This window comes from Balaenoptera musculus, chromosome 14 (genome assembly GCF_009873245.2).
Source record: "Balaenoptera musculus isolate JJ_BM4_2016_0621 chromosome 14, mBalMus1.pri.v3, whole genome shotgun sequence".
In the NCBI taxonomy this organism is placed as follows: Eukaryota; Metazoa; Chordata; class Mammalia; order Artiodactyla; family Balaenopteridae; genus Balaenoptera; species Balaenoptera musculus.
In genome coordinates, this window is record NC_045798.1 from 73,932,670 (window position 1) to 73,953,813 (window position 21,144).

Below are 21,144 nucleotides of genomic sequence, written 5' to 3' on the forward strand. Positions count from 1 at the left end.
CAACTCTCCATGCTAAATTAGGAAATCAATACCACTGACAACAACCATAGTCACTAATCACAGCCCTTCCATAGCCATTTGCCCCTGTAATCAATCATCAACATGGGAGTCTGGGAGCCACCTAAAATACTTTTTAGTGAAAAGTATGGGGAAAATACATTAGAAATATGCAAACTGAGTTCACTCAATTGCAAAAATAGAATTTTTAAAGAAGCTTCTAATAGTGAAGATATTAAATGTAGAAAAACGGAATATTCCTAGTTAAAAGGAGCCCCAATAATGCTGGCATTTTTCCCCCCAACCATGGCCCTCCTGTTAGTAATCAATCTTGAAATGTGTTCAGAATTCTTATTTGTTTCAAAGTTAGGAAACAAAGGTGTTTCCCTGGAAGGACAAAGTCCATAAATATTTTAGGTAAGTGAGAGACGTGAACTGAATTCCTCCCAAGAACATCTGTCTTTCGCAGTTGGGACAAGAAACCTCCCCTGCCCACATCAGCCTAACAGCATCTGCCCCGTAGGTGTCTGGAAACCCAGAGATGAGGGATGTGCACCTGACTTTTTTCTTCTACTCACCCTTTAGCCAATGTCGCTATGCCAACGTCAGTCAGCTTCATTCCTACACCTATGGGAAGAGAGAGCAAAGAGGGGATTGGTGTTACATGGGGCTCCTCAGAAAAGAGGGACCATGTATTCACCGGGAGGTGTAGCGTCAGCCCCATCATCATTTCCCTTCCTGCAAAAACACATACTTTCTTCCTTGTTTCCATCAGCAGAAGCGGACAGCCTTTCAGACGTGCATCCAGCTTTACGGAACCATAACAGGCAAGGCAGGCTTCTGAGGCAGCCGGTCAGGGGAGCAAGGGGCGGGGCCTGCTGCCTCACAACACATGCCCCTTACAGCTCCGGAAACGAAAATGCTGTCCTCTGCCTGCCTGGTCCACTGCCTCTGCTGGAGGAGGGAGGCCTGTCACTTGTCCCAGGAGTTCTCTCCCCAGAAACGCTCTGATTTGGGCTTAGGCCTGTTCCCTGTTCATCAAAAGCGGAGGCCCTTGTACAACAGAAGGTGGGGTGGGTGAGGGCTGGGCTGGCTAAGTTCAACAGTGAGAGAGTTCAAGGTGGCCTTTGTTCAGTTCAAGGCCAGACTCCAGACACACAATTTCCCATCTCCAGAAAGATGGCATCCGGATTCAGGACTGAAGGTTTTCTGGGTCGGCTTTAGACCCAGGGAAGCACTACTGAGCTACGTGTAGACTTTTAACCACTGGCCTGGAGGTGTCACGCGCGGTCTAACCTTTTGATGCTTATCCCAACCTCTCTCCATTAAGCCATTGGAAGTTGCGGGATGGGGGGCGGGATACCCAATCAACAAAACAGCTGCCTGAGCTTCCCACGCTGGTCCCTAAAAAAGCCATAGGCATCCCTGGTAGAATCCCAAGCGCTCAGGAGTCTTTTTGCTTCTCCCCTCCCAGCAGGAGCAGATGGGAGAGTGGCTAAGGAACCAGGGATTCAAAGAGAATGAAAGTCCTACTGTCTTGCAAGGTGGGGAAGGGCAAGGTCGCTGTCACCTTCTGCAGTTGAAAACCGCCATCCTCTCTCACCCAGGTCTGGAGGAAGGCAATCCTCTCAGATGCCCAGAGCGCGGACAGCCTCCAGCCTTTCCAGAATCTCCTTGCCAGACCAGCTACCATTTCTGCTCCTGCCTCTCTAGGGTCGTGGCTGTAGGCACTGGCTCCGACTCCGTGGACCGCTGCCTTAATCTCACCCGTGCCATCTAGTGACCGGCCTTTTACGGCAGGGCATGGGGTCCATGGTGCTATGCCACCTTGAGCCTCGTCTCCTCTTCTCTGGCCCCCGACTCTTGTCCCACCCGGGCCAGGCTGTGGTCACTATATTCCCCAAGGCCAGCCGGCGACTTGCTCACTGAAGGGCCTGGCGGCCCAGAAGCCAGTCTGGGCTGTGGAGGAAGGAACCAGCATCCCTGGCAAAAGCCAACCCTGGGGGTCAGGCCTGATGGCAACCTAGTTCCATGGGTCTCCCTCATATGAGCACTGTTTTCTGAGGCTCAGAAAAGGACAGCTAGGGACTTCCCTGGTGGTGCAGTGGTTAAGAATTCACCTGCCAATGCAGGGGACACGGGTTCGAGCCCTGCTCTGGGAAGATCCCACGTGCCACGGAGCAACTAAGCCCCTGCGCCACAACTACTGAGGCTGCGAGCCACAACTACTGAGCCTGCGCGCCTAGAGCCTGTGCTCCGCAACTAGAGAAGCCACTGCAATGAGAAGCCCGTGCTCCTCAAAGAGTAGCCCTGCTCCCCGAAACTAGAGAAAGCCCGCGTGCAGCAACGAAGATCCAATGCAGCCAAAAATAAATAAAATTAAATTAAAGAAAAGGACAGCTAAAGCGTTAATTTTCTGATTCAGCAATGTCTGCCTGGAGTGAGGCAAAAATACATGTCATGCTGCTGTTCAGACAGAAGCAAAGAGCCCTGCTTTTCTGCAGGGCACCTGGGAGCTAAATTAGACACAGCACTTTGGGGGAGCCAGTAAGCATTTTAAAAGCCTCTTTCACAGTTGGCAACTAATTCATCTCATTCTTTCAAAGCTGCTAACAACTAAAACACATGTAGAAATGCTTCACATAGTTTTTATGATAGGAACTGGGCTTTAAAAAAAAAAAAAAACGACTCCAAACTGCAAAAGCCCTCTTTGGACATCTTGTTTCGTGGAAAAGTTGTACTTAAAAAGTACAGCTCTAAGCCGCATAGAAGTCCAATTTTAAAGAGTCATTTGGCAAAAGGTCCTTGAGCTTGGGAATTGCTTTTCCTCAATTCTCACAATTACCAGCTGTCACTGATGTTTGGAAAAGTAGAATTTGATTTTCAAAAGGAAACTTCTCTCTTGGTTTTATAGTTTGCAAGCAATTCAACAAAGGTTACTAAGGGTCTCTATAGGATAATAATTTAGATTACAGTGTGCAGCTATTAAACCAAGTTGGGGATAATAGTCATCTACAGGTTGTTTCTGATGGAAGGCAGGAAGAAGGCAGTATTACAGTTTGTTCTACAGAACTTGAGTTCTTGGGTTATTTGGGTGACAGCTTCTTAGGAAGCCCAGTGGTCTCTGGTGTGTGCAGATCTTAGGGCCAAATCACAGGCTCACCTTTCACCCCACTGACCTGCAGGACTCGCCACAATCCCATCAACAAGCCAAGGCAACCAGGGAGAGAATAACTTAAGAGTCTGAGAAAGTGAGACTTGAGCTTGGGTTTGTTTGGGATTTTTAAATCCTAATTCCAGTGTCTTAGTAAAATTATAAAATGTGGGGATCGCTTAGAGAATGGATGTGTTATCTTGTGCCACAGTGATGACGACAATAGTAAGATTCTTCCCAGCAGCAGCAGAGAGTAAATAAACACCCTTATGAAACACCATGCCAACACTTTCAACCACACACGTCATTTACGGGGAGATATAACGTTCTACTACAGCTGTTTACTAGTGCCTGGAAGCAAAATTAACCGTGCATGAAGCTCCGGGGTGTTGCTTTTCGGTAGATGAACTGTATTTAATGCAAAATTAACTCTGAAGGAGGAAAGATGGGGAAGTCTCGACAGTTGCACAGACAGTCTAATTAAAATAGCTGTTTAAGACCGTATTGTCTGTGTGTGGCAGCAAAGTCTCTTCAAAAGTGAGTGGATATGGCTGGCTTCAACTTGCAGATCAGCCTCCGCTGCAAGTCTGTAACATTGCACTTCCCAGCTGACCTCAGAGGAGTCCCTCACAGGAGCCTTTGACATTAAGGGATACTTGGAAATCTTGCAAATTTGTAAATTTGAGTTTTAGTGGAAAGAGTTTGGGGTTCAGAGTCAGAAGCAGTGTTGGAGTCTTGGACCCCTCTTCTTCTTAGCTGAGTGAGCAGGGGATTAGATCATTAGCTCCCAGCCTCTGTTTTCTCATCTGTAAAATGGGGATCATAACATCTCTTTGGCAGGGTTATTACAAAGATTAAACAAAAAATAGGGAAAAATGAGTGCAGACAAAAACTGGTGAAATCCACGTAAGGTCTGTAGTCTTGTTAATTACATCGTGCCGATGTGAGTCTCCTGGTTTTGACAGTGTACTGTAGGTACGTAAGGTGTTACCATTAGGCAAAGCTGGGTGAAGGGTACATGGGGACCCCTCTGTACGTTTTTGCACTCTCTCATGCCTATGGTTATTTCAAAAGTTTTTAAAAATAGGGAACTCTTACTATGTGTCCATGCTGCGCTAAATGTCTTGCTATCTCATTTCACCCTCCCAACCACCCCACGTGGAAATTACTGAGGCACAGAGAGGTAAGTGGTTTGCCCAAGGCTAACAGCTAGAAAGTGGAGGTGCAGGAAATAGAACCCACAGGCATTCTCGCTCTTCACCACCATGCTGCATAGAGCTTGGGATTCTTATACCTGACAATGTCTGACATAAGTAGGTACTCAGTTATAGTTCAGATTTTTTTCTTAAAGCATTATTATTCGGAAAGGAAAAGGAATAGGAAAGCCCCTGTGGCAGAAGCTGTTGGGAGCCTGCCCATCACCCTCACCCTCAGTCCTTCCATGCACACAGCTCTACGTCAAGGTACCACCACCAGCATCTCTTGGCCTGAGAACACGCTCTGATCACAGGCACCTGCTTTGCTCAGCGTGGCTTGCCCACGTGCAGGTGGCAAACGCAGGGGAGTTAACACCCCCATCTGGAGCAGCCTGCTGCTGGTAACTAAAGGGAGTTGGAGTATAAATACCCCTGCTCCCTCACTCCTTGGGTGTGCTAATTCTGAGAAGTGTGTTCTGCCCAGCCTCCCCCAGTTTCCCCAGCAGGCATGAGCTTCAGTAATACACAGTGGTAACTGGGTAATACACAGTGGTAACCGGGTATAAGGTACCCTATCGACTTTCTGTCCCTTCCCTGACACACTCCCTCAGTCTCCTACCAGTGTTTCCTGGGATCCCCTCCCAAATATTTGCACTTGAACATTTGCGTGCAATAAAGGATTAACCTTGCCTAAATAAAGGATTCGTTTTTGCCCAACTTTTTGGAGGTAACTGCTAAGCTCTGATAAGAGTGTCCAAAGAGGCTAGAGGCAGAGAGGTCAGTCTCATGAGCAGGCAGTGATGGTTCCCGAATAAAATCTCTGAACACCAAGGCTCAGGGGAGCTCTCCTGGTTGGCAGTGCTCCCACATCATTGAGGGGAGAAGCACTGTCCCCATGGCTTCACCAGGAGGGGACAACTGGAAATTCCCACCTGGTCTCTCCTGGACTCTTTCCCGTGTGTCTCTTCCCTTGGTTGATTTGAGTCTGTATCTTTTCACTATAATAAACCTCAACCACGAACATAATGGCTTTCCTGAGTTCCGTGAGTCCTCCCAGGAAATTAATGAACTTGAGGGTGGTCTTGGGGAAGCCCCAAACTGCAACTTGTCTCAGGGCTGTCTCTGTGGGAAACCTAATTATGACACCCCTACTTCATACAACAAATGTATTCCCCAAAATGTGGGTATAAACTGAAAACATGCTGTAAATTCACCAGCGGAGCTTGACATCTAAAGCAACTGTGAAAGATCCTTTCACCTATTAAGAATGAATTTTACATTTTAATTTATCTTTTGGTACATCTGGATTTTCATGTGTACATCTGAAATTTGTGCCTATTGAGGATATAGAGCGCCAGTTTTTGGTTACCTGTTGTAATGGGAAGGTGTTACTGGAATGAATTATTAAAATGTACTTTGTTACTCCATCGAGTGGGTCATTTCGGGCTCCTTTGTTGCTTTGTTTCTGATGAGACATTAGTAACGCTTTCTGCTGGTGAAGGTGCTTACAGTCTGTACCCAGCAGACCTCTCCCTCCGCCCGCCCCCCGCACCCCCCCAGGAACATCCCAGGCCCACAGCATCCCTGGAGCCCAGGCCGAGCCGCTCTCCTCACCCTGCATGTCCGTGACCAGGAGGCAGCCACTTGTTTTCTGGTAGACCCAGTGCTGGAAGGTGCAACATTTCTGACCAGCCTCCGATTCTCTTCTCAAGAAGTTTATCTCCTTCCCATCCCTGATGGAATACTTCACAAATTCTCCAATCAGCTCTTCCTCCACTGTGGCGTATGGGATATTGTTCTCAGGTCGATGGATAAGAAAAATAGGAATGATCCTGGAAGGGAAGAGAACGTGGGCACGCATCGTGTTCTCAGATGGGAATAAAGATGGCGGGGATATTCTAGCCTGACCTGGAGGAGTAGGGAGCTGCAGGATAAATCCTTGGGTTCCACCAGCTGTAGACTAAAAATTCCCCCAATGACTGTTTAGTGGATAAAAGGATGTGTTCTTTTTATTTGTTCCTAGAGTTGGTGAGAAACTCCTCCTTGGGATGGAGTTTAATTGCTCATGTAGGAATGAATGTCTTCATTATAGGCATACCTCAATGACCCATTGGTCAGGTGACTAATATATCTATCCATCCAGTATCTATCCACCCTTCCATTCATCCTTCCTTTCAGTCAACAAATATGCATTCAGTGGCTTCTATGTGTCAGACACTCTTCCAGATACTGTTCCAGAAAACAGCAGTAAAGAAAAGAGGCTCTGCTCTCAAGGATCTTACATTTAAATGAAGGAGACAGACAATAAACAAGTGTCTAGTGCTCGATGCTATATGAAAAAAAATAAAGCAGTGGAGAGGAGAGAGGTAGCACAGGGGGTGGAGGAGGGGTTGCGATTTTATTTAGGGAGGTCAGAGAAGGCCTTGATCGTAAAGAACATTTGAGCGGAGACCTGTAGGAGGTGGGCATGGAGAGAGCCATGAGGACGTCTATGGAAGGAACATTCCAAGTAGAAGGAAGAGCAAAGGGAAGAGGCCCTGGGCAGGAGCATCTGGGGCGTGTTCAAACAGCAGCGAGGGGCCGATGTGGCTGGAGAGCGTCGAGCAAGGGGAGCGTGGTGGTTTGCGTGAGGATGGGAGGAAACAGGGAGCTGGACCTTGGGGAGTCTGGGCCACTTGAGAAACTTTGCCCTTTGTACTGAGCAGGAAGAGAAGCCACCGGAGGGTTTTGGATACAGGAGTGACATGATCAAACTTGTGTGTGACAGGGATCACTGCCACCCTGCGTGGTGCAGAGCGTGCAAGGGCAGACGCGGGACACAGGGAGGAGGCCACGTGAGAACGATGGCACCTGGAAGTAGAGAGGTGATCAGATCCTGCACTGACCCGTTCACCGTCACACCATCCTAGATGATTAACCCAAACCCGCTCTTCTCTCCTCAGACCGCCCACGCCTCCTCCCCAGCCTCACTCTCAGCCGAGGACCTTGCTTCCTGTTTGACTGTGAAACTGAAACAAAGAGAAATTCTCACAGCTACACCCACCACGTGTTCCTGCCTCCCAAGGTCAGTGCCCATGTCCTCTGCCTGCCCACCATCTACTATGGAGGAGCCCTCCTTGCTGCTACCTGAACCATCTCTCCACTGGTGCCCTGGATCCCAACCTCTCCCCGATGCTCGAGGATATTGTTCCAGGGATGGTTCCCCACTCTCCCTCCCACCAGGGTTTCCCCCTACAGACTCATTCCCAACGGCAACAGAGAGTAATAACTCTACTCAGCCTGTGGACCTCACAGCCCACCCCCACTACTGACTCACCGTTTACATCAAAACCCAAATCAGTTGTAGACTCACCGTCTCCAATCCCTTCCCTCCCATTCAGTCTTGAATCCACTCAAAGTGACTTTCCTGCTTAAAGAAGCCTCGGTCAAGGGCACCACAAGCACCATGTCACTGAGTCTAATTGTCCCTTCTCAGCCCTCATCTTACTCGCCCTCAATGGCACTGGACGCTGGATCGCTCACTTCTTTTTAAGACACTTTCCCGTGGCTTCCAGAAACTCACTTCCTCTTGGTTTTCTTTCTGCTTCACTGGCTACTTCCTGTCTCCTTTCCTGGTTCCTCATTTCTCCCCAACCTTTACACCCTGGCACGCCCTGGGATAGCTCTTCTCACTCTGCACACGTTCCCTAGTGACCCTCCTTGTTTTAAATACAGTTCGTATGTCGGCAGTTTCCACATTTATATCTCCAGCCCAGACCTCTCCCCTGAACTCCCAACTCACATCTCCAGCTGCCTACTCTCCATCTACACTTGATGTCTAAAAGGCATCTCAAATTTAACATGGCAGGACTGCCCTGGTGGCGCAGTGGTTAAGGATCCGCCTGCCAATGCAGGGGACACGGGTTCAAGACCTGGTCCGGGAAGATCCCACATGCCACGGAGCAACTAAGCCTGAAAGCCACAACTACTGAGCCCACATGCCGCAACTACTGAGCCCACGTGCTGCAACTACTGAGCCCACGTGCCGCAACTACTGAGCCCACGTGCCGCAACTACTGAAGCCCAGGCGACTAGAGCCCGTGCTCCACAACAATAGAAGCCGCCACAATAGAAGCCCGCACACCGCAACGAAGAGTAGCCCCCGCTCACCGCAACTAGAGAAAGCCCACGCGCAGCAACGAAGTCCCAACGCAGCCAAAAAATAAATTAAAAAAAAAAAATTTAACATGACAAAAAATGAACTAGTCATTTGCCTCCACCCCAACATCTGTAGAGTTGATTGGCAACTCTACCTTCGCATTCTTTCCCTTCAACAAAAATCTGCTGAATAGCTTGTGCCAGGATCTCAAAGATTCAGGGGAGGGGAGACGAGAGACACAGTCCCTGCTTTCCAAGGGCAGTCGTTGGTGAGGTGCCCAGATGAGGGACACCTAACCCCCAACTCCCAGCTAATAAAGACAGTCAGCAGCCAGGTGTGTGTGGCCTGAGTTGTGAAGACTAAGGAGGAAATAAGCTGGCAGAGTGGGAGGCAAGAGGGAGAGGCCATCCAACAAGTCCATCCCTGTGTTTGGTACCCACAGCTCAGTCTCCCTCCATCCACACCCACACAAGCCAGTCCGAGTCCCACCTCCTGGTCCTCTCTGCACCCTACCTGGCCTGGCCTGAAGCTTCCCTGACGCTTCTGAGTCCCACCCAGTGAGGCTCTGCCTCCCCCTCCCCCTTCCCAGATGCAGTTAGTCCAGCACCGAACAGACCTGGTGTCACAACTGCCCATTCCCTTTTGTCACCAGGCGAGGAATAAATTGCATGAGAGCTCGTGAAAGGATATACATGAATCCACCTCACCCACTACTCACCGCAGGAAAATACGAGTACAGCAGGGTCAGCACCCTGTTACCTAGGGACCAGATCCAGTCGGATGCCTGTTTTCATACAGCCCACAAGAATGGTTTTTACAGATGAACATTTGCAATTGATTGGCTTTTAGGGAACACTAACTCTGAACCCCAAATGTAAGCAAAGTTACTTTAAAAAGCTAGCAAAATGCTACTTAAAAAGAAAGAATTCCATTCTTCTATTAGTAAACCTGTATAATTCATCAATAAAGATTTGTAGATATTGGTTTTCTTTATTGTTACATAAGCATCTACATAATAGCATTGATTTTGCCTATGGACCTACACAGCCTAAAATAGTTACTATCTGGTCCTTTGCAGAAAGGGTTTGCCCACCCCTGGTCTCAAGTTTTGTCTTCTGTTGGTGAATTCTTGTTTCTTCCCTCTGCCTCAAGGTCACAAACATGTTCTTGTCTCCCCCCCATCTTAAAAACAACCAGCACCGCCCTTCCTTTGGGGGCACTTTGCCCTTAGATTTCATTGTGATTTTCCTTGTTTCCTTCACTTCTTGAAAGGGGCACCTCCATTTGTATCCATGGCCTCAATTCCAATTCCCTCTTTGACCCATTAGCCCTCATCTTACAAAGTCCCCGCCTGCTGTGGTCATCCATTCTGATGGCCTCTAATTATTCCCCAGGATACTTCTGCAGCATCTGACAGTGTCTGTTTAATTTTTATTGGTGTATAGTTGACTTACAATGTTGTGTTAGTTTCTGTTGTACAGCAAAGTGCATCAGTTATACATATACATATATCCACTCTCTTTAGATACTTTTCCCATATAGGCCATAATAGAGGATTGACTAGAGTTCCCTGTCCAATACGGTAGGTCATTAATAGATAACTAATAAGCTTCTGACAGTGTTGACCCCTTTTTCCCTCCAGAATCACCCTCTTGCCTGGACTCTGGGGACAGTGCCCCCTCCTGACTCTTGTTCCACTGATGTTGCCCCTGAGCATTTGCCGGCCCCTGCTCAGCACTGACTCCGACCCCTGCACGTTCGTGTTTCTCGAGCTTCCATCCTTGGTCCTTCCCTCGCCTTGTTCTATGCACTCTACCCAGGTAAGCCCACCACTTGCACAGTTGCTGTGATCATCTGTATGCAGATGCCCAGCAAACCAGCGCACTGCTTCCCTTCTCTTTCCGCTCCAGGCTTAGATGACCGAATTGCTGCAGTCTGATGGGCCACAGAGACCACAAACCTCAGACTCGGCCTACGCAAAATTATTCACCTCGCCTTACACCTACATGAGTCTTCTCCCTGCCTTTACTGTCTTCAAGTGGCGGCATTGTCTACCCAGTCTCCCAAGTGCATAGTCAACCTTCTCTCCCTTTTTACTCCTTCCATGAAGTCTGGTTAAACACACCTACCTACCGAATGTCACGCAAGCCCATTCTTTCCTCTCAAACTCCCCATGGCCGTGGCTTAGTTCCACTGTCACTGCCTCTTTCTTGGGCGACAGAAACAACTTTCAGACTGGTCTCACCACGTCCAGCCTCTGGGCCTTGTCCTTGGACATCCATTGCTGACGGGCAGATAGCTCTAAGAGCCACATCCGCACAGAGGATTTTTAGGGCAATGAAACTACTCTGTATGATACATTATAGTTATCATACGTTACAGTGTCGTTAGACATTCGTCCAAACCCACAGAATGTACAACCCTAATGTACACTGTGGACTTTGGGTGACGATGATGTGTCAATGTGGATTCAATTATAACAGATGTTCCCGTCTGCTGGGGGATGTTGGTAATGGGGGAGGCTGTGTATGTGTGGAGCCTGAGCGGATATGGGAAATCTGTCCCCTCCATTCAATTTTGCTGTGAACCTAAAACTATTCCAAAGATTAAACTCTATTAAAAACAACCACAGCAACGTGTCTGCTCCGTTGCTCAAGGCTCCCCTGCTGAAAGCTTCTGGTTAGCCCCTGTCTCCCTCTCGCCCCAATGCTCATTAGCTGAGCATTGAAAGTTCTTTGCATTCTGGCCCCCAACCTGCCTCTGGCCTCTTTCTCTGCCCCCCTTTTTTCTACCCTGCCAGCGCTCTAGATTTACTGAGCATTTTCCATCTCCTTGAAAACCTTCTTTCACAGCTCTTCATTTCTTTCTTTGAACACGCTGTTCCCTTTGCTGGCAGTTCTCCACCCTTGCTCTCCATCTGGCAAACTCCTACTCATTCTTCAACACCCTCCTCCTCTTGGGAGCTTTTCCAGACCCGCTACCTCTTCCATGTCCCCATAACTCCTTGCACTTCATGCCACCACACTGGGTTTTGTCCTACATGCCTTGCACTCCCACTGGCTATGAGGGGCAAGAACCTATTGCATTTTCTTTGTATTCTTTAAGTGCCCATCACCTAGCATGGAACAAAGCCTGGCACATGGTAAATGCACAGCGTTTGGCAAAAATGAATGAATGTTTATATAGGACAAAGTTTCTCAGTCTCGGCATTATTGAACTTTGGGGCCAGATAATTCCTCATTGTGGGGCTGTCCCGTGCATTATAGGATGTTTAGCAACATCTCTGGCCGCTTCTCACTAGAGGCCAGTAGCACCCCTCCCAGTCACAACCATTAAACTGATATAGGATCTGATCTGACAGATTTGTAGACAGAGAAGAGGTCACCTAGTTAAGTGTTGATCACATAGATGTCATTTTCAAGGACTTAAAGTAGAAATCATGATAGCCACCCCAAGGAAAAGGTAAGATGCTGATTTTTTGATGTTCATTAATGTAAAAAATATTTTTAATACAGATTATTTGTCAAATGGGTAAACAAATAGGTATAAGTCCCTAAGGCAGGCCCCTAACAACTGTCGATATATTTAAAGGCTCAGAAAGTAGGCTTCTGGAAGGGTCTAAGTTCCAAAAAAAAAAAAACCATTAATGGTGTGACAGTAACCTGCATCCAGTGATGGCCACCTGGGTTGGCGAGGGGAACGGCTGGTATCAGTTCTCTTAGTAGAACCACACAAAGAGCTCTATAATGAGAAGGCCTCAGAAGTGGCCCAGCTTTTGAGTCAGGATGTCTACAGGTAAAGATATAGAACAATTCTGCAAAACTTAGTAACCAAATCCAAGCTTAGGAAAAGTCAGGAGGGCAGCAGGGCCGGTGGCCTCCTTTCTCCCTTCAAAAATACTATCACAGACACTACCATCATTTCTATCTCTGGGGGGACGTGGGTCCCCTTTTCCAGTGAGATGAGGATGAAGGCCTCTTGCTTTGAAAGGAGGCTTGAGTTGGGCACCCCGGCCGGGTCTGCACTCACGCCGCAGGGCACCGCCTGCTTCCCCAGGGGTGAGAACAGAGCAGAGAGGATTCTTCCAGAGCACGGAGAGCACCCGGGCCTGTGCTGTTCCGCCCACACCCTGCCTTCTCCTGGGACTTCAGCTGGAGGCTACACACAGGTGTCAACTTGAGCCAAAGATTGTTGGGAAAACATTTTTACATTATGCAGACAAAGAGGGAAGAAGGATACAAAATTCAAGTGAATTTTAAAGACAGGGAAGGTAACATTTCAAAGAAACGACTCTGCAGGCACATTACTTCAGACTAAGCCCCCAGAGCTTTTGGAGGGAACATATTGATCCTGGTCTGCCATTTACGAGTATTTCCTTGAGAAAATGTGAGAAGGATGCCTCCTTTCCCGCCCCATTTCAGAAGAGGAAAGGGCACCTCTCTCAGGGACAGATCTGGACCGGGACAATGTCCTCTGAGACACCAAGTGGCCGACCCTTCACACACCAACGTTCTCTGATTACTCATCACGGCGGGAGTCATTTCAAGCACTATTTCTGCTTCTAGGATGAAAGCGTTTGTGTCTTCTTTTATTAAAGAAATGTCAAGTATTAGCCAGGGGGCTGGTGGGCCCACCTGGGGCAGTGGGCCCTTCCCAGCACCCCTGAAATCAGCCTGGGGTGTCCCCAGCCTCCCTCTGACAACTCGGTCATTTCTGCAGGATTTGGGCCATCCAGATTGCCTCCTGAGGACGCCCTGAAGACAGCTGGCCGCTGACCCTGCCGCAGGGCGAAAGGGTGTTCAGGGTTGACCTGGGTTCTTATTCGTTCCGTAGCCCTAAAAACCAGAGATGGAGCTGGCCGTGACTCAGGGTGTTAACTAGGCATGGCCCCTGCCCAGGGGGATCCTTTGCATGAAGAACGCCGACTCTACTGTCATTCACAAATTCAAAACCGGAAGCTGCCGGAGTGCGGAGGGTTTTCTCTTCTAGATCCACCCGCCCATAAAAGGGAAGCGTAGGGCCAGCTTCGCGGTCTGGAAATAAACACATCCCCACCCCAGGCAGGCCAACCACCCAGCCCCGAGCCCTGGATCTGCAGAGGAGCCTGAGGCATGGCGGGGACCAGCTGGCGGCCCTCCCTTGGCTCGCCACTTGGGAGCCCTTTCCCTTCACGGGCTGCCTCCTTGCAGGGATAGTGCTGAGGCCCTCCCCGCTTTGTTCTGCCCCTCCCCTCACAGCCATCTGTCGAGTGGCCACGTCTCCGTGAGACCTGCTCGTCCTCCCTGCTCAGTGGATCATCTAGAGGCTGACGGGTGGGCGTCCGAGTCATCCCCACCCCTACACAGACACACTCGCCCCCCGTGCCCTCTCCTCTCAAATCCTGCTCACTTACACCTTTGCTAACACGGTTTCGAGCACAGAGGCCTTTGAGAAAGCCGCGTGGATCTTGGGCCAGGGGCCATTTCAGAAGCAAGGAGAATCTTCATGCTCAGAAAGGAAGTCAAGGTTGGTAAAACGGAGAGAGCAAACGAGCAGGAGTGGAACTCTCACAGAGTCACAGGAAGAACACGCAAGCTGCAAATTCAAATCGATGTCAGCAGAAGCCGCGGAGGAACAGGGGCTTCTGATGAAGCAAATACACAGGCCAACTCGGCAAAGGGGACCCAGAGAAATGATCTGTGAAAAATGACAAAGCTTCCTGTCCACAAAAGATGCCACAGTGTTGTGACAGCCTAAGACCTCAGAAGAAGACGTCCATACCTCCATTACCTTCTAACCTGCCCCCCCACCACCGTCAACCTGATTGACCAAGACGTTTTGCAGGCTTGGTGCCGTGATTACCACCGAGAACCAAAGGCCGGAAATGAGACGGACAGAAGCGACCCTGTGAACATGCTCGCTCTCCTCAAAAAAACATTCCTGCCACAGCAGAAGAGGCCAGGATCCTATCAGCATCCCGAAGATAAAAGATAAAGGGGGAACCACCTCTGGAAAGTGCTGATAAAAAGATGTCTTTTGATGGGACCGATTCTCCTAAAGTGGCTGCTCATCCTGAGGAGGGGACACCCGCCCTTGAAGGACCTACTGCTCTCGAGGGAGTTAATACAATCGTGTCAACTTCTGACCCAGAGGCTGCGTTTGCTTCCTGGAGCGGAATTGTAGCCGGGCCCGGAAGACGGACTCAGAGGAATCACAGGAGGCCTGTGTGGTCGGGTGGTGTGTGGTCCACGGGCGAAGTCTCCCTGCTCCCCCACTAGGGCTGAGCTCGTTATGGTTTCATGCCGGACAGCCTTGGGTTCTTGAAAAACCAAGGAGGGTGTCTGCACTCTTCTCCCTTCCTGCCGGCAGTTTTCCACCCCACACCTGGGGGACCACATGCTGCGCCCTGAGTGTGCTCATAGGAATCAAGTATTAGCGAAAAGCCCGCGGTGAGGCTACACCACCCAGAGAAAGGGTTCAGCTATAATGATAGTTAACGATAGAGAAGTGACTACAATCCACTCCATGGTGCCCCTTGACAGCTGAACTGTGGGCCGCTCTACACTCTCCATGCTTCCTGCTTACAGGGGGCACAGCCTGGCCAGTTGCAGGGGGAAAAAAAAAGCCTGTGAACTGCCTGACAGGAAACCACAGTGGAAGTGGCTCTCTCTGCAAAGAGCCCCGGCCCTAAGAGGGCAGAGGAGGAAGGAGATGAGACATTTTACAAATATGAATTCATTGAATGGAATTAATTTACCTGAAAGGGCCTCCAGTAAGTTTCTACACTGGGGAAGACGGGGCTTATAGACAAAACTTGAAACTTGGTTATGTTCACCTTAACCAATATTCAAACCTATCATTGCCAGGAATGGTTCAAACAGAAATGTGTCTTCTGATGTGACACAGTATATCACTGACAACCTTCTTGCCAAAAAGATGTAATATGCATCGCTTCACAAGGAAGCAATCAGTCCTGATTATACCTGTGGCCCCGAATAATTAAGAGACCCCCTTGTTTGGGGTAGCAGTCTCTTAGACATAGCTATATGTAAATATTCAGAGCTATGCACTTAAGATGTCTATTTTTACTTTAAGTTTTATACATAATTTTTTAAGTGTCCTGGAATGAATGATAAGTTATAGTTCCTCTAGTAAAAAGGGTGGTTTTGGAATAATTGGGGAAATTTTAATATAGATTGGACATTAGGTGACACTATAGCAATGTTAAATGTGTTGGTTTTGATAGCTGTTGTGGTTATATAGGAATATATACAGAGAATCTACACAGAATCTATAGAAAGAATATTGAATTAACTATTAACAATTGGTCAATGAGGTGTAGAATATACAGGTGTTATACCAACTTTTGTGGTTTCAAAATTTTTAAAAGTTTAAAAAAAAAGAATGCTGTGTGTTTCCAGTATAGGATCCTGATTTTGGTTCAGTGAACATGGAATCAGGCACAGATGCGCTTTTTTGGACCCTTATCCCTCCATGTCCTGTCCTCGTCCATGAGTTCACAACTCCTCCCCCAGTAAGGAAGGAAATGTATTTGGATACCAAACATCCTCATCTGTCTCCAGGGCAGTGGCAGATTTGCTGGGAAGCTGATTAAACCCTTGTCCTTCACCCGCACAGACCCTTTCCAAGTCCCTGGACACAACTTGATATTCATAATTGTGTTCTTTTCCTTCGAAAAGCCCCCAAGTTGTGTATGAGTCAAGCTGCACAAAGCTTGGGTGTGCCCCTGCGGGAGGGTGCTGTGGTTCCGTGCCTGGTGGACTGATTACGGGTGGATTCTTCCTCCTCGAAGAGGAACTGAAGAGGACAGAGCAGGAACAGGGGGTTGGAGAAGCAAGAACAGGGCGAGTTCTCATGACAACCCAGTCCAGATTGCTGTCCTGGCGTACTTAACAGAAAAGCAATTGAAAGTGGTTTTCTTTGCATTATGTTAATTTTTCTTGAAGTTGCTGAGAATTGTTTGTATACTAAGTATGTTAAGCATTTCTTGGGGAAGAGCAGCAAGCATTAGACTTTATACATGGTGTGCCCAACATACCACCTCAGGGTTTTTTTTTTTCCATTTCGTGAGTTAACAGAGATAATGCAGACAAGAGTTCCTTCCTTCTTTCCTCTCCTTTCCCAGTTTCTACTCATATGTAAATGACTGGTCTGTCTGAAGTTTCCCACGTGCACTGGCACAGCCCTTTCTCTTCCCATTTATGATCTCAACCAGATAAGCAGATCAGTAAATACGACCTCCAGACACCCCAACATGTGCTTGTGCCAATCGATGTTTAGTCAATGAGTGGATAAAAGTCAGTGTAGTTTACCTCTGTAGGGTTCCAGGAATCGGGTGCTATGCTCCTATGTTCCTGACCACCCAGCTTATTCTTTCCTGACACACCACCATATTTATTTTCATCATAGGACTCCTGTTCTCTTATATTTGTTTATGGTTTAGACAATGTAATACCCATGAGAGTAGATACATTTTCTATTCAACATGGTATATGCATTTATTTAATTATTCCATCCATACATACATTTACTGAAATATCTAGCAAGTATTTTTCTGCAAGCCTCTGGTGACTCAGTGAAGAACAGGATAGCAGCTGTGTGTGCCCTCTTAGAGCTTACAGACAGACACCAGTTGAAACGCGTGTCCTACTGTTTCTTCTCACCCTCTCATCCCTCAGTGCCCCATAAGTCCCCAACAAATTAAAGGTGGGGGAAAACAAGAGGGAATCGTACTTACTCTGGCACTTCTCCAAAGCCTTCCAGAGGCTGTGCTTCAGCGGCATAGATCTTGGCATAGTATCTGGCGGTATTTTGAATGTAGCATTCCTAGATCACCCAAGTACATGGGAAAGCCCAGTGATTAGAAGAAATTCAGAGAGCATTGCCCGGTAAGGCTCAAATTTCCCAATATAGGTTAAGCCAATAGATTTCCAAACCCATCCCTTCGTTGGGGGCACAGAAGCAACAATGAATGTAGCCTACAGTTGGCCACTTGCAGAGGAGCTCTGAGACCTGAAGGAACCATCCGGGTGAAGGTCAAGTGGTCTCTAGGGCTAGGTGTCCCTGAACTATGAAATTTCTAGAACCCGCATGGCTGAAGTTCACCCCTGAGCTAAGGGGACTGGTCCCTGGGCAGGATGTCAGATAGAGCACGGGGACTGTTGGATTTCCCCTGAGCTATCCCATCTGAGGTTCTTCAAAGGTGTAACTTGAGTTGTAAGTAATGAACACCTTGCCAACATTGTTGGCTTAGAAAAGCCCTACAGAGTGGAAAGCAGAATCCAGTTTGCTTTTCCTAAGTGGGAGTCTGGATGCTGGGGGATTTTCCATGACTGGGCCAGATGGCACTTGAAATGGAAGGAATATTCAGTGAAAGAGAAGAACAAAGAAGGATAGATTTGGAGGAGAAAGGAGTACATTTGGCAAAATCCTATGCTCAGAGAAGAGGGGCTGTCTTCATGAGTACCAAGTCCCACACGGCATTGCCACATCTGGAATAACCGTGGAGGGACAGTGTTTGAGAGCACCCAGGAGACTCATCTGAGTCTAGCTTATTCGTTTTATAGGGTAAAAAAAAAAAATTCAAAGGGCACCTAGTTTGTGAAAGAGCTAGACCCAGCTCTCCTGAAAGCTTGGCCAGCACTGGCATAGAGTGAAATGCATGGATGAGGAGTGGGGGATGGGTGGAGATGCAGGGAGAGAAGCTCGTGTTTTCCTCCCCTCCCCTCTTGCCTCAAGGGTCCTACGACTCAGTAACATAGAAGGGAACTTAGCTAGAGACTTGGGTCAATCTCCCTTCATAGCTTACGGGTGGACATTGAACCTAACTCAGGAAGGCAGGAAACAGGACAAACGTTAACCCTTCTGAATATACCCCACCCTCCTTCCTCTTCCCTAAAACAAACTGAAACACTCCAGAAACTACCGTTGATTTTAGCTGTCCTTGAGGATCCTTGGGAATCGTGGCATCCAATGTAACTTGGACACCCCACTTCCCATGTCATTCTGAGTCCAGGCAGATTCAAACCCCCAGGGGTCTGATGGGGCTTCCTAGGAAGCATTCCTAAGAAGTGATCCCAGCCCAGGTAGGAACCGGTGAGGCGCCCCCAGACATAGACTGGTCCCAACTAGCTGGCACGAGGCCAAGAAATCACTCAGAGGCTGAGATGTGATCTCCAGCATTTAGCCTTAATCTAGTGACTTCCTCATAAACATACCCCAGAGGGAGAGAGACACCCTCTTGGAGACACCCCCATCAATTCTGAGTCTGATTTTCATCTCAGGGTTTCATGGGTCCGTCTCACACCTCAAGCAGCACTTTCAGGGCAGGTGGACCCACCTGGGCGGCGAGCTTGTAGTTCCTCTGGATGAGCTCATCATTGTTTCTGGTCCCGTAGGCAACGGCATTGTGCACCTTGAGCACACAGGCATGGCCGGGCTTGAAGACTGGTGTGAGGCCCTGCATCACTTTGCTGCGGAAGGCTTTCCGGTGGACCCCTTCCCCAAAGTGCAACTCCTCCGTGGCAATCTGACCGCGCAGACGGCCCCCGAAGTAGCTGTCACTGAGGAAGTCTCCTCTGAAGATGAGTTGGCTGAATTCAATCTCTTCATATACTAAAAATGTAACACAACTTCCGTTGGACAGAAACATCCCCCAATCCTGCTCCTTGGCTAACGAGCATTCCCACACAGGGGCAATGACAAGGTTGACCTACAGAATTCTAAGAGGGGAAACCACGCTAACTCCCAACAGAGGCATAGCTCGAAGGGCAGATGGGGGAGATGGTTCACTGAGGATGTAGAAGATCAAGGTGAGGCCCCAGTGGATCGAATGAGAGGGGAACAGAACTGGGGAGACCAGGAAAAGAACTGTAGACAGATCCAGAAAACATGAACAGAATCATGCAAGGTGATTAAAGGCAAGTTGAAAAGACAGATGAAAGGTAGAAGAGGGAGGAAGTACCAGTTGTAAGACTGATCTGCTATATCATTGATCTGCTGATCAGTGTTTCCCAATCTTTTTTTTCATTGTTGCCTTCTGCAAGGATTCTTTTTAGTCTTTTCCCCCCCAATTGCTCCACAGAAAATTTTAATACCACAGATGTACTGTGTATCTGGTATGGCTATCTGTGCTTAATACACAAAAATAAGTTTTCTTTTGCCTCCCCAAGACCCAATTTTGTCCTCTTGGAGGTGATACTGCCTCTGTTAAGAATGACTGTGGTAGTCATAAGAAACAAGTGGGAAAAAACCAAAACAAGTAAAAAGAACTCCCTCTGAAGAGAAGTTGAAAAAAGGTAGAATCATTTTGGATCCACTTGTAAAAAGTACTGAGTTTTCTATCAGCTGTTTGAGTTGATTCTGCATGTGTTTCAGATGACAATCAATTCGATCAGAATGTTACATTTTAAACTACAGATGACCAAGTCAGACTTCTGATTGGCTGAGAAGAGAAAGATGGCTTTCAATGAAATTAGATTGTTTAGATTTTTAAAAAACCACCTTCCACTCCTCAAAAGTCAACGAAAACTCATCTTTCTGAGATAGACATCATCTATCTGGTTGTGTGAAAATCCCACTTCACCTATTTAGAATATTTAGCAAAATATTTTTCTCTTTGAAAAATATTCTCAAATCATATGTTTTAAAGGCAGTCTATGACCAATGTGAGCAGTTAAAAGTATAAGGGAACAGACTATTCTTAAAGGGTATTGATTAGTGTCTAGACCTAGTTATTGTCAGAAAGAAAGGAGGCAGGTAGGGGATTTTCAAATAGAAAAAGTAGGTGAAAGTGTCAGTGAAAGAGTATTCAGAGAGTTGCTCCAAGGCAACTCTTTCACAAGGGCTAGCAGAGAAGGCTCCTGAAGACTAACCTATTTTGGGTTTAGAGAGAATGGGGGCAGAGGAACAGGAAAACAGGTAGGTAAATGGGACATTTTCCCAAATAAATTTTAAAGGAGATAGGATGAAGTCTGTGAAATAGCTAAGTAATAGAACGAAAAAGTTATAGAGAAGAGTATAGTTTAAGTTAAATTTTAGAATTAGGTAATGAAATGGAGAGGGAATGCTATTTATACAACCCAAATCTTAATTCTAGTTACATGATTGATTAACAATTTTGCCCCCAAGACCTCTGAAAGAATATAGGAAATGTTTTATGTATAGACACCAGAGCCCAATAAATCTGAGCTATATTTACCACATTGTTTTCCTTCAAAAGTCCCAAAGTTTCTAAAATTCAATTGTTCTTGAAAGTTAAAAGTTTGTGTATTTTAAAATTCAAATTTAATTAACTAAAGACAAAAGTTGTTCCAGACTCTCTGCTTAGTAATAGAAAGGAAAATGTTTTGTGCCGTACTGTATAGGGATGGGCGTATGTGTGGGGGTGAGTAATTTTCCCTAAGAAAAAATACACGACAAGCATGGACTCCACCATCCTCAATAATCCTGTCCATAATTTCCAGAAATGTCTACTTAACCAGGATAAAACAATGCAAGAAAAATACATCCTAGAATTTTTCTTTGAAAGGCACGTGTGCCGTCATTAAGTTGTGCTAGCTTTATTTGAATCATTCATTTGGGGCTTCTATTAGATTTTTAGTTAGTGACCAACTTGTAAAATGTTATATGTTCCTCCTCTAGAGATTTAAATAAAATGT

At 47.3% G+C, this 21,144-nt stretch overlaps 1 protein-coding gene across 1 annotated transcript in view; it reads right to left on the reverse strand.

Annotated features, from left to right (window-relative positions):
• The window catches only part of ALPK2 (alpha kinase 2), a 44,584-nt gene that overhangs the window by 13,747 nt on the left and 9,693 nt on the right, over nucleotides 1-21,144 (reverse strand). The window contains exons 6-9 of the mRNA XM_036823751.1: nucleotides 18,825-19,099; nucleotides 17,223-17,311; nucleotides 5,962-6,179; nucleotides 576-624 (exon numbers count right to left, since the gene is read on the reverse strand). Coding sequence (XP_036679646.1) covers nucleotides 576-624; nucleotides 5,962-6,179; nucleotides 17,223-17,311; nucleotides 18,825-19,099 — 631 coding nt within the window. The remainder of the gene's footprint in view (nucleotides 1-575; nucleotides 625-5,961; nucleotides 6,180-17,222; nucleotides 17,312-18,824; nucleotides 19,100-21,144) is intronic.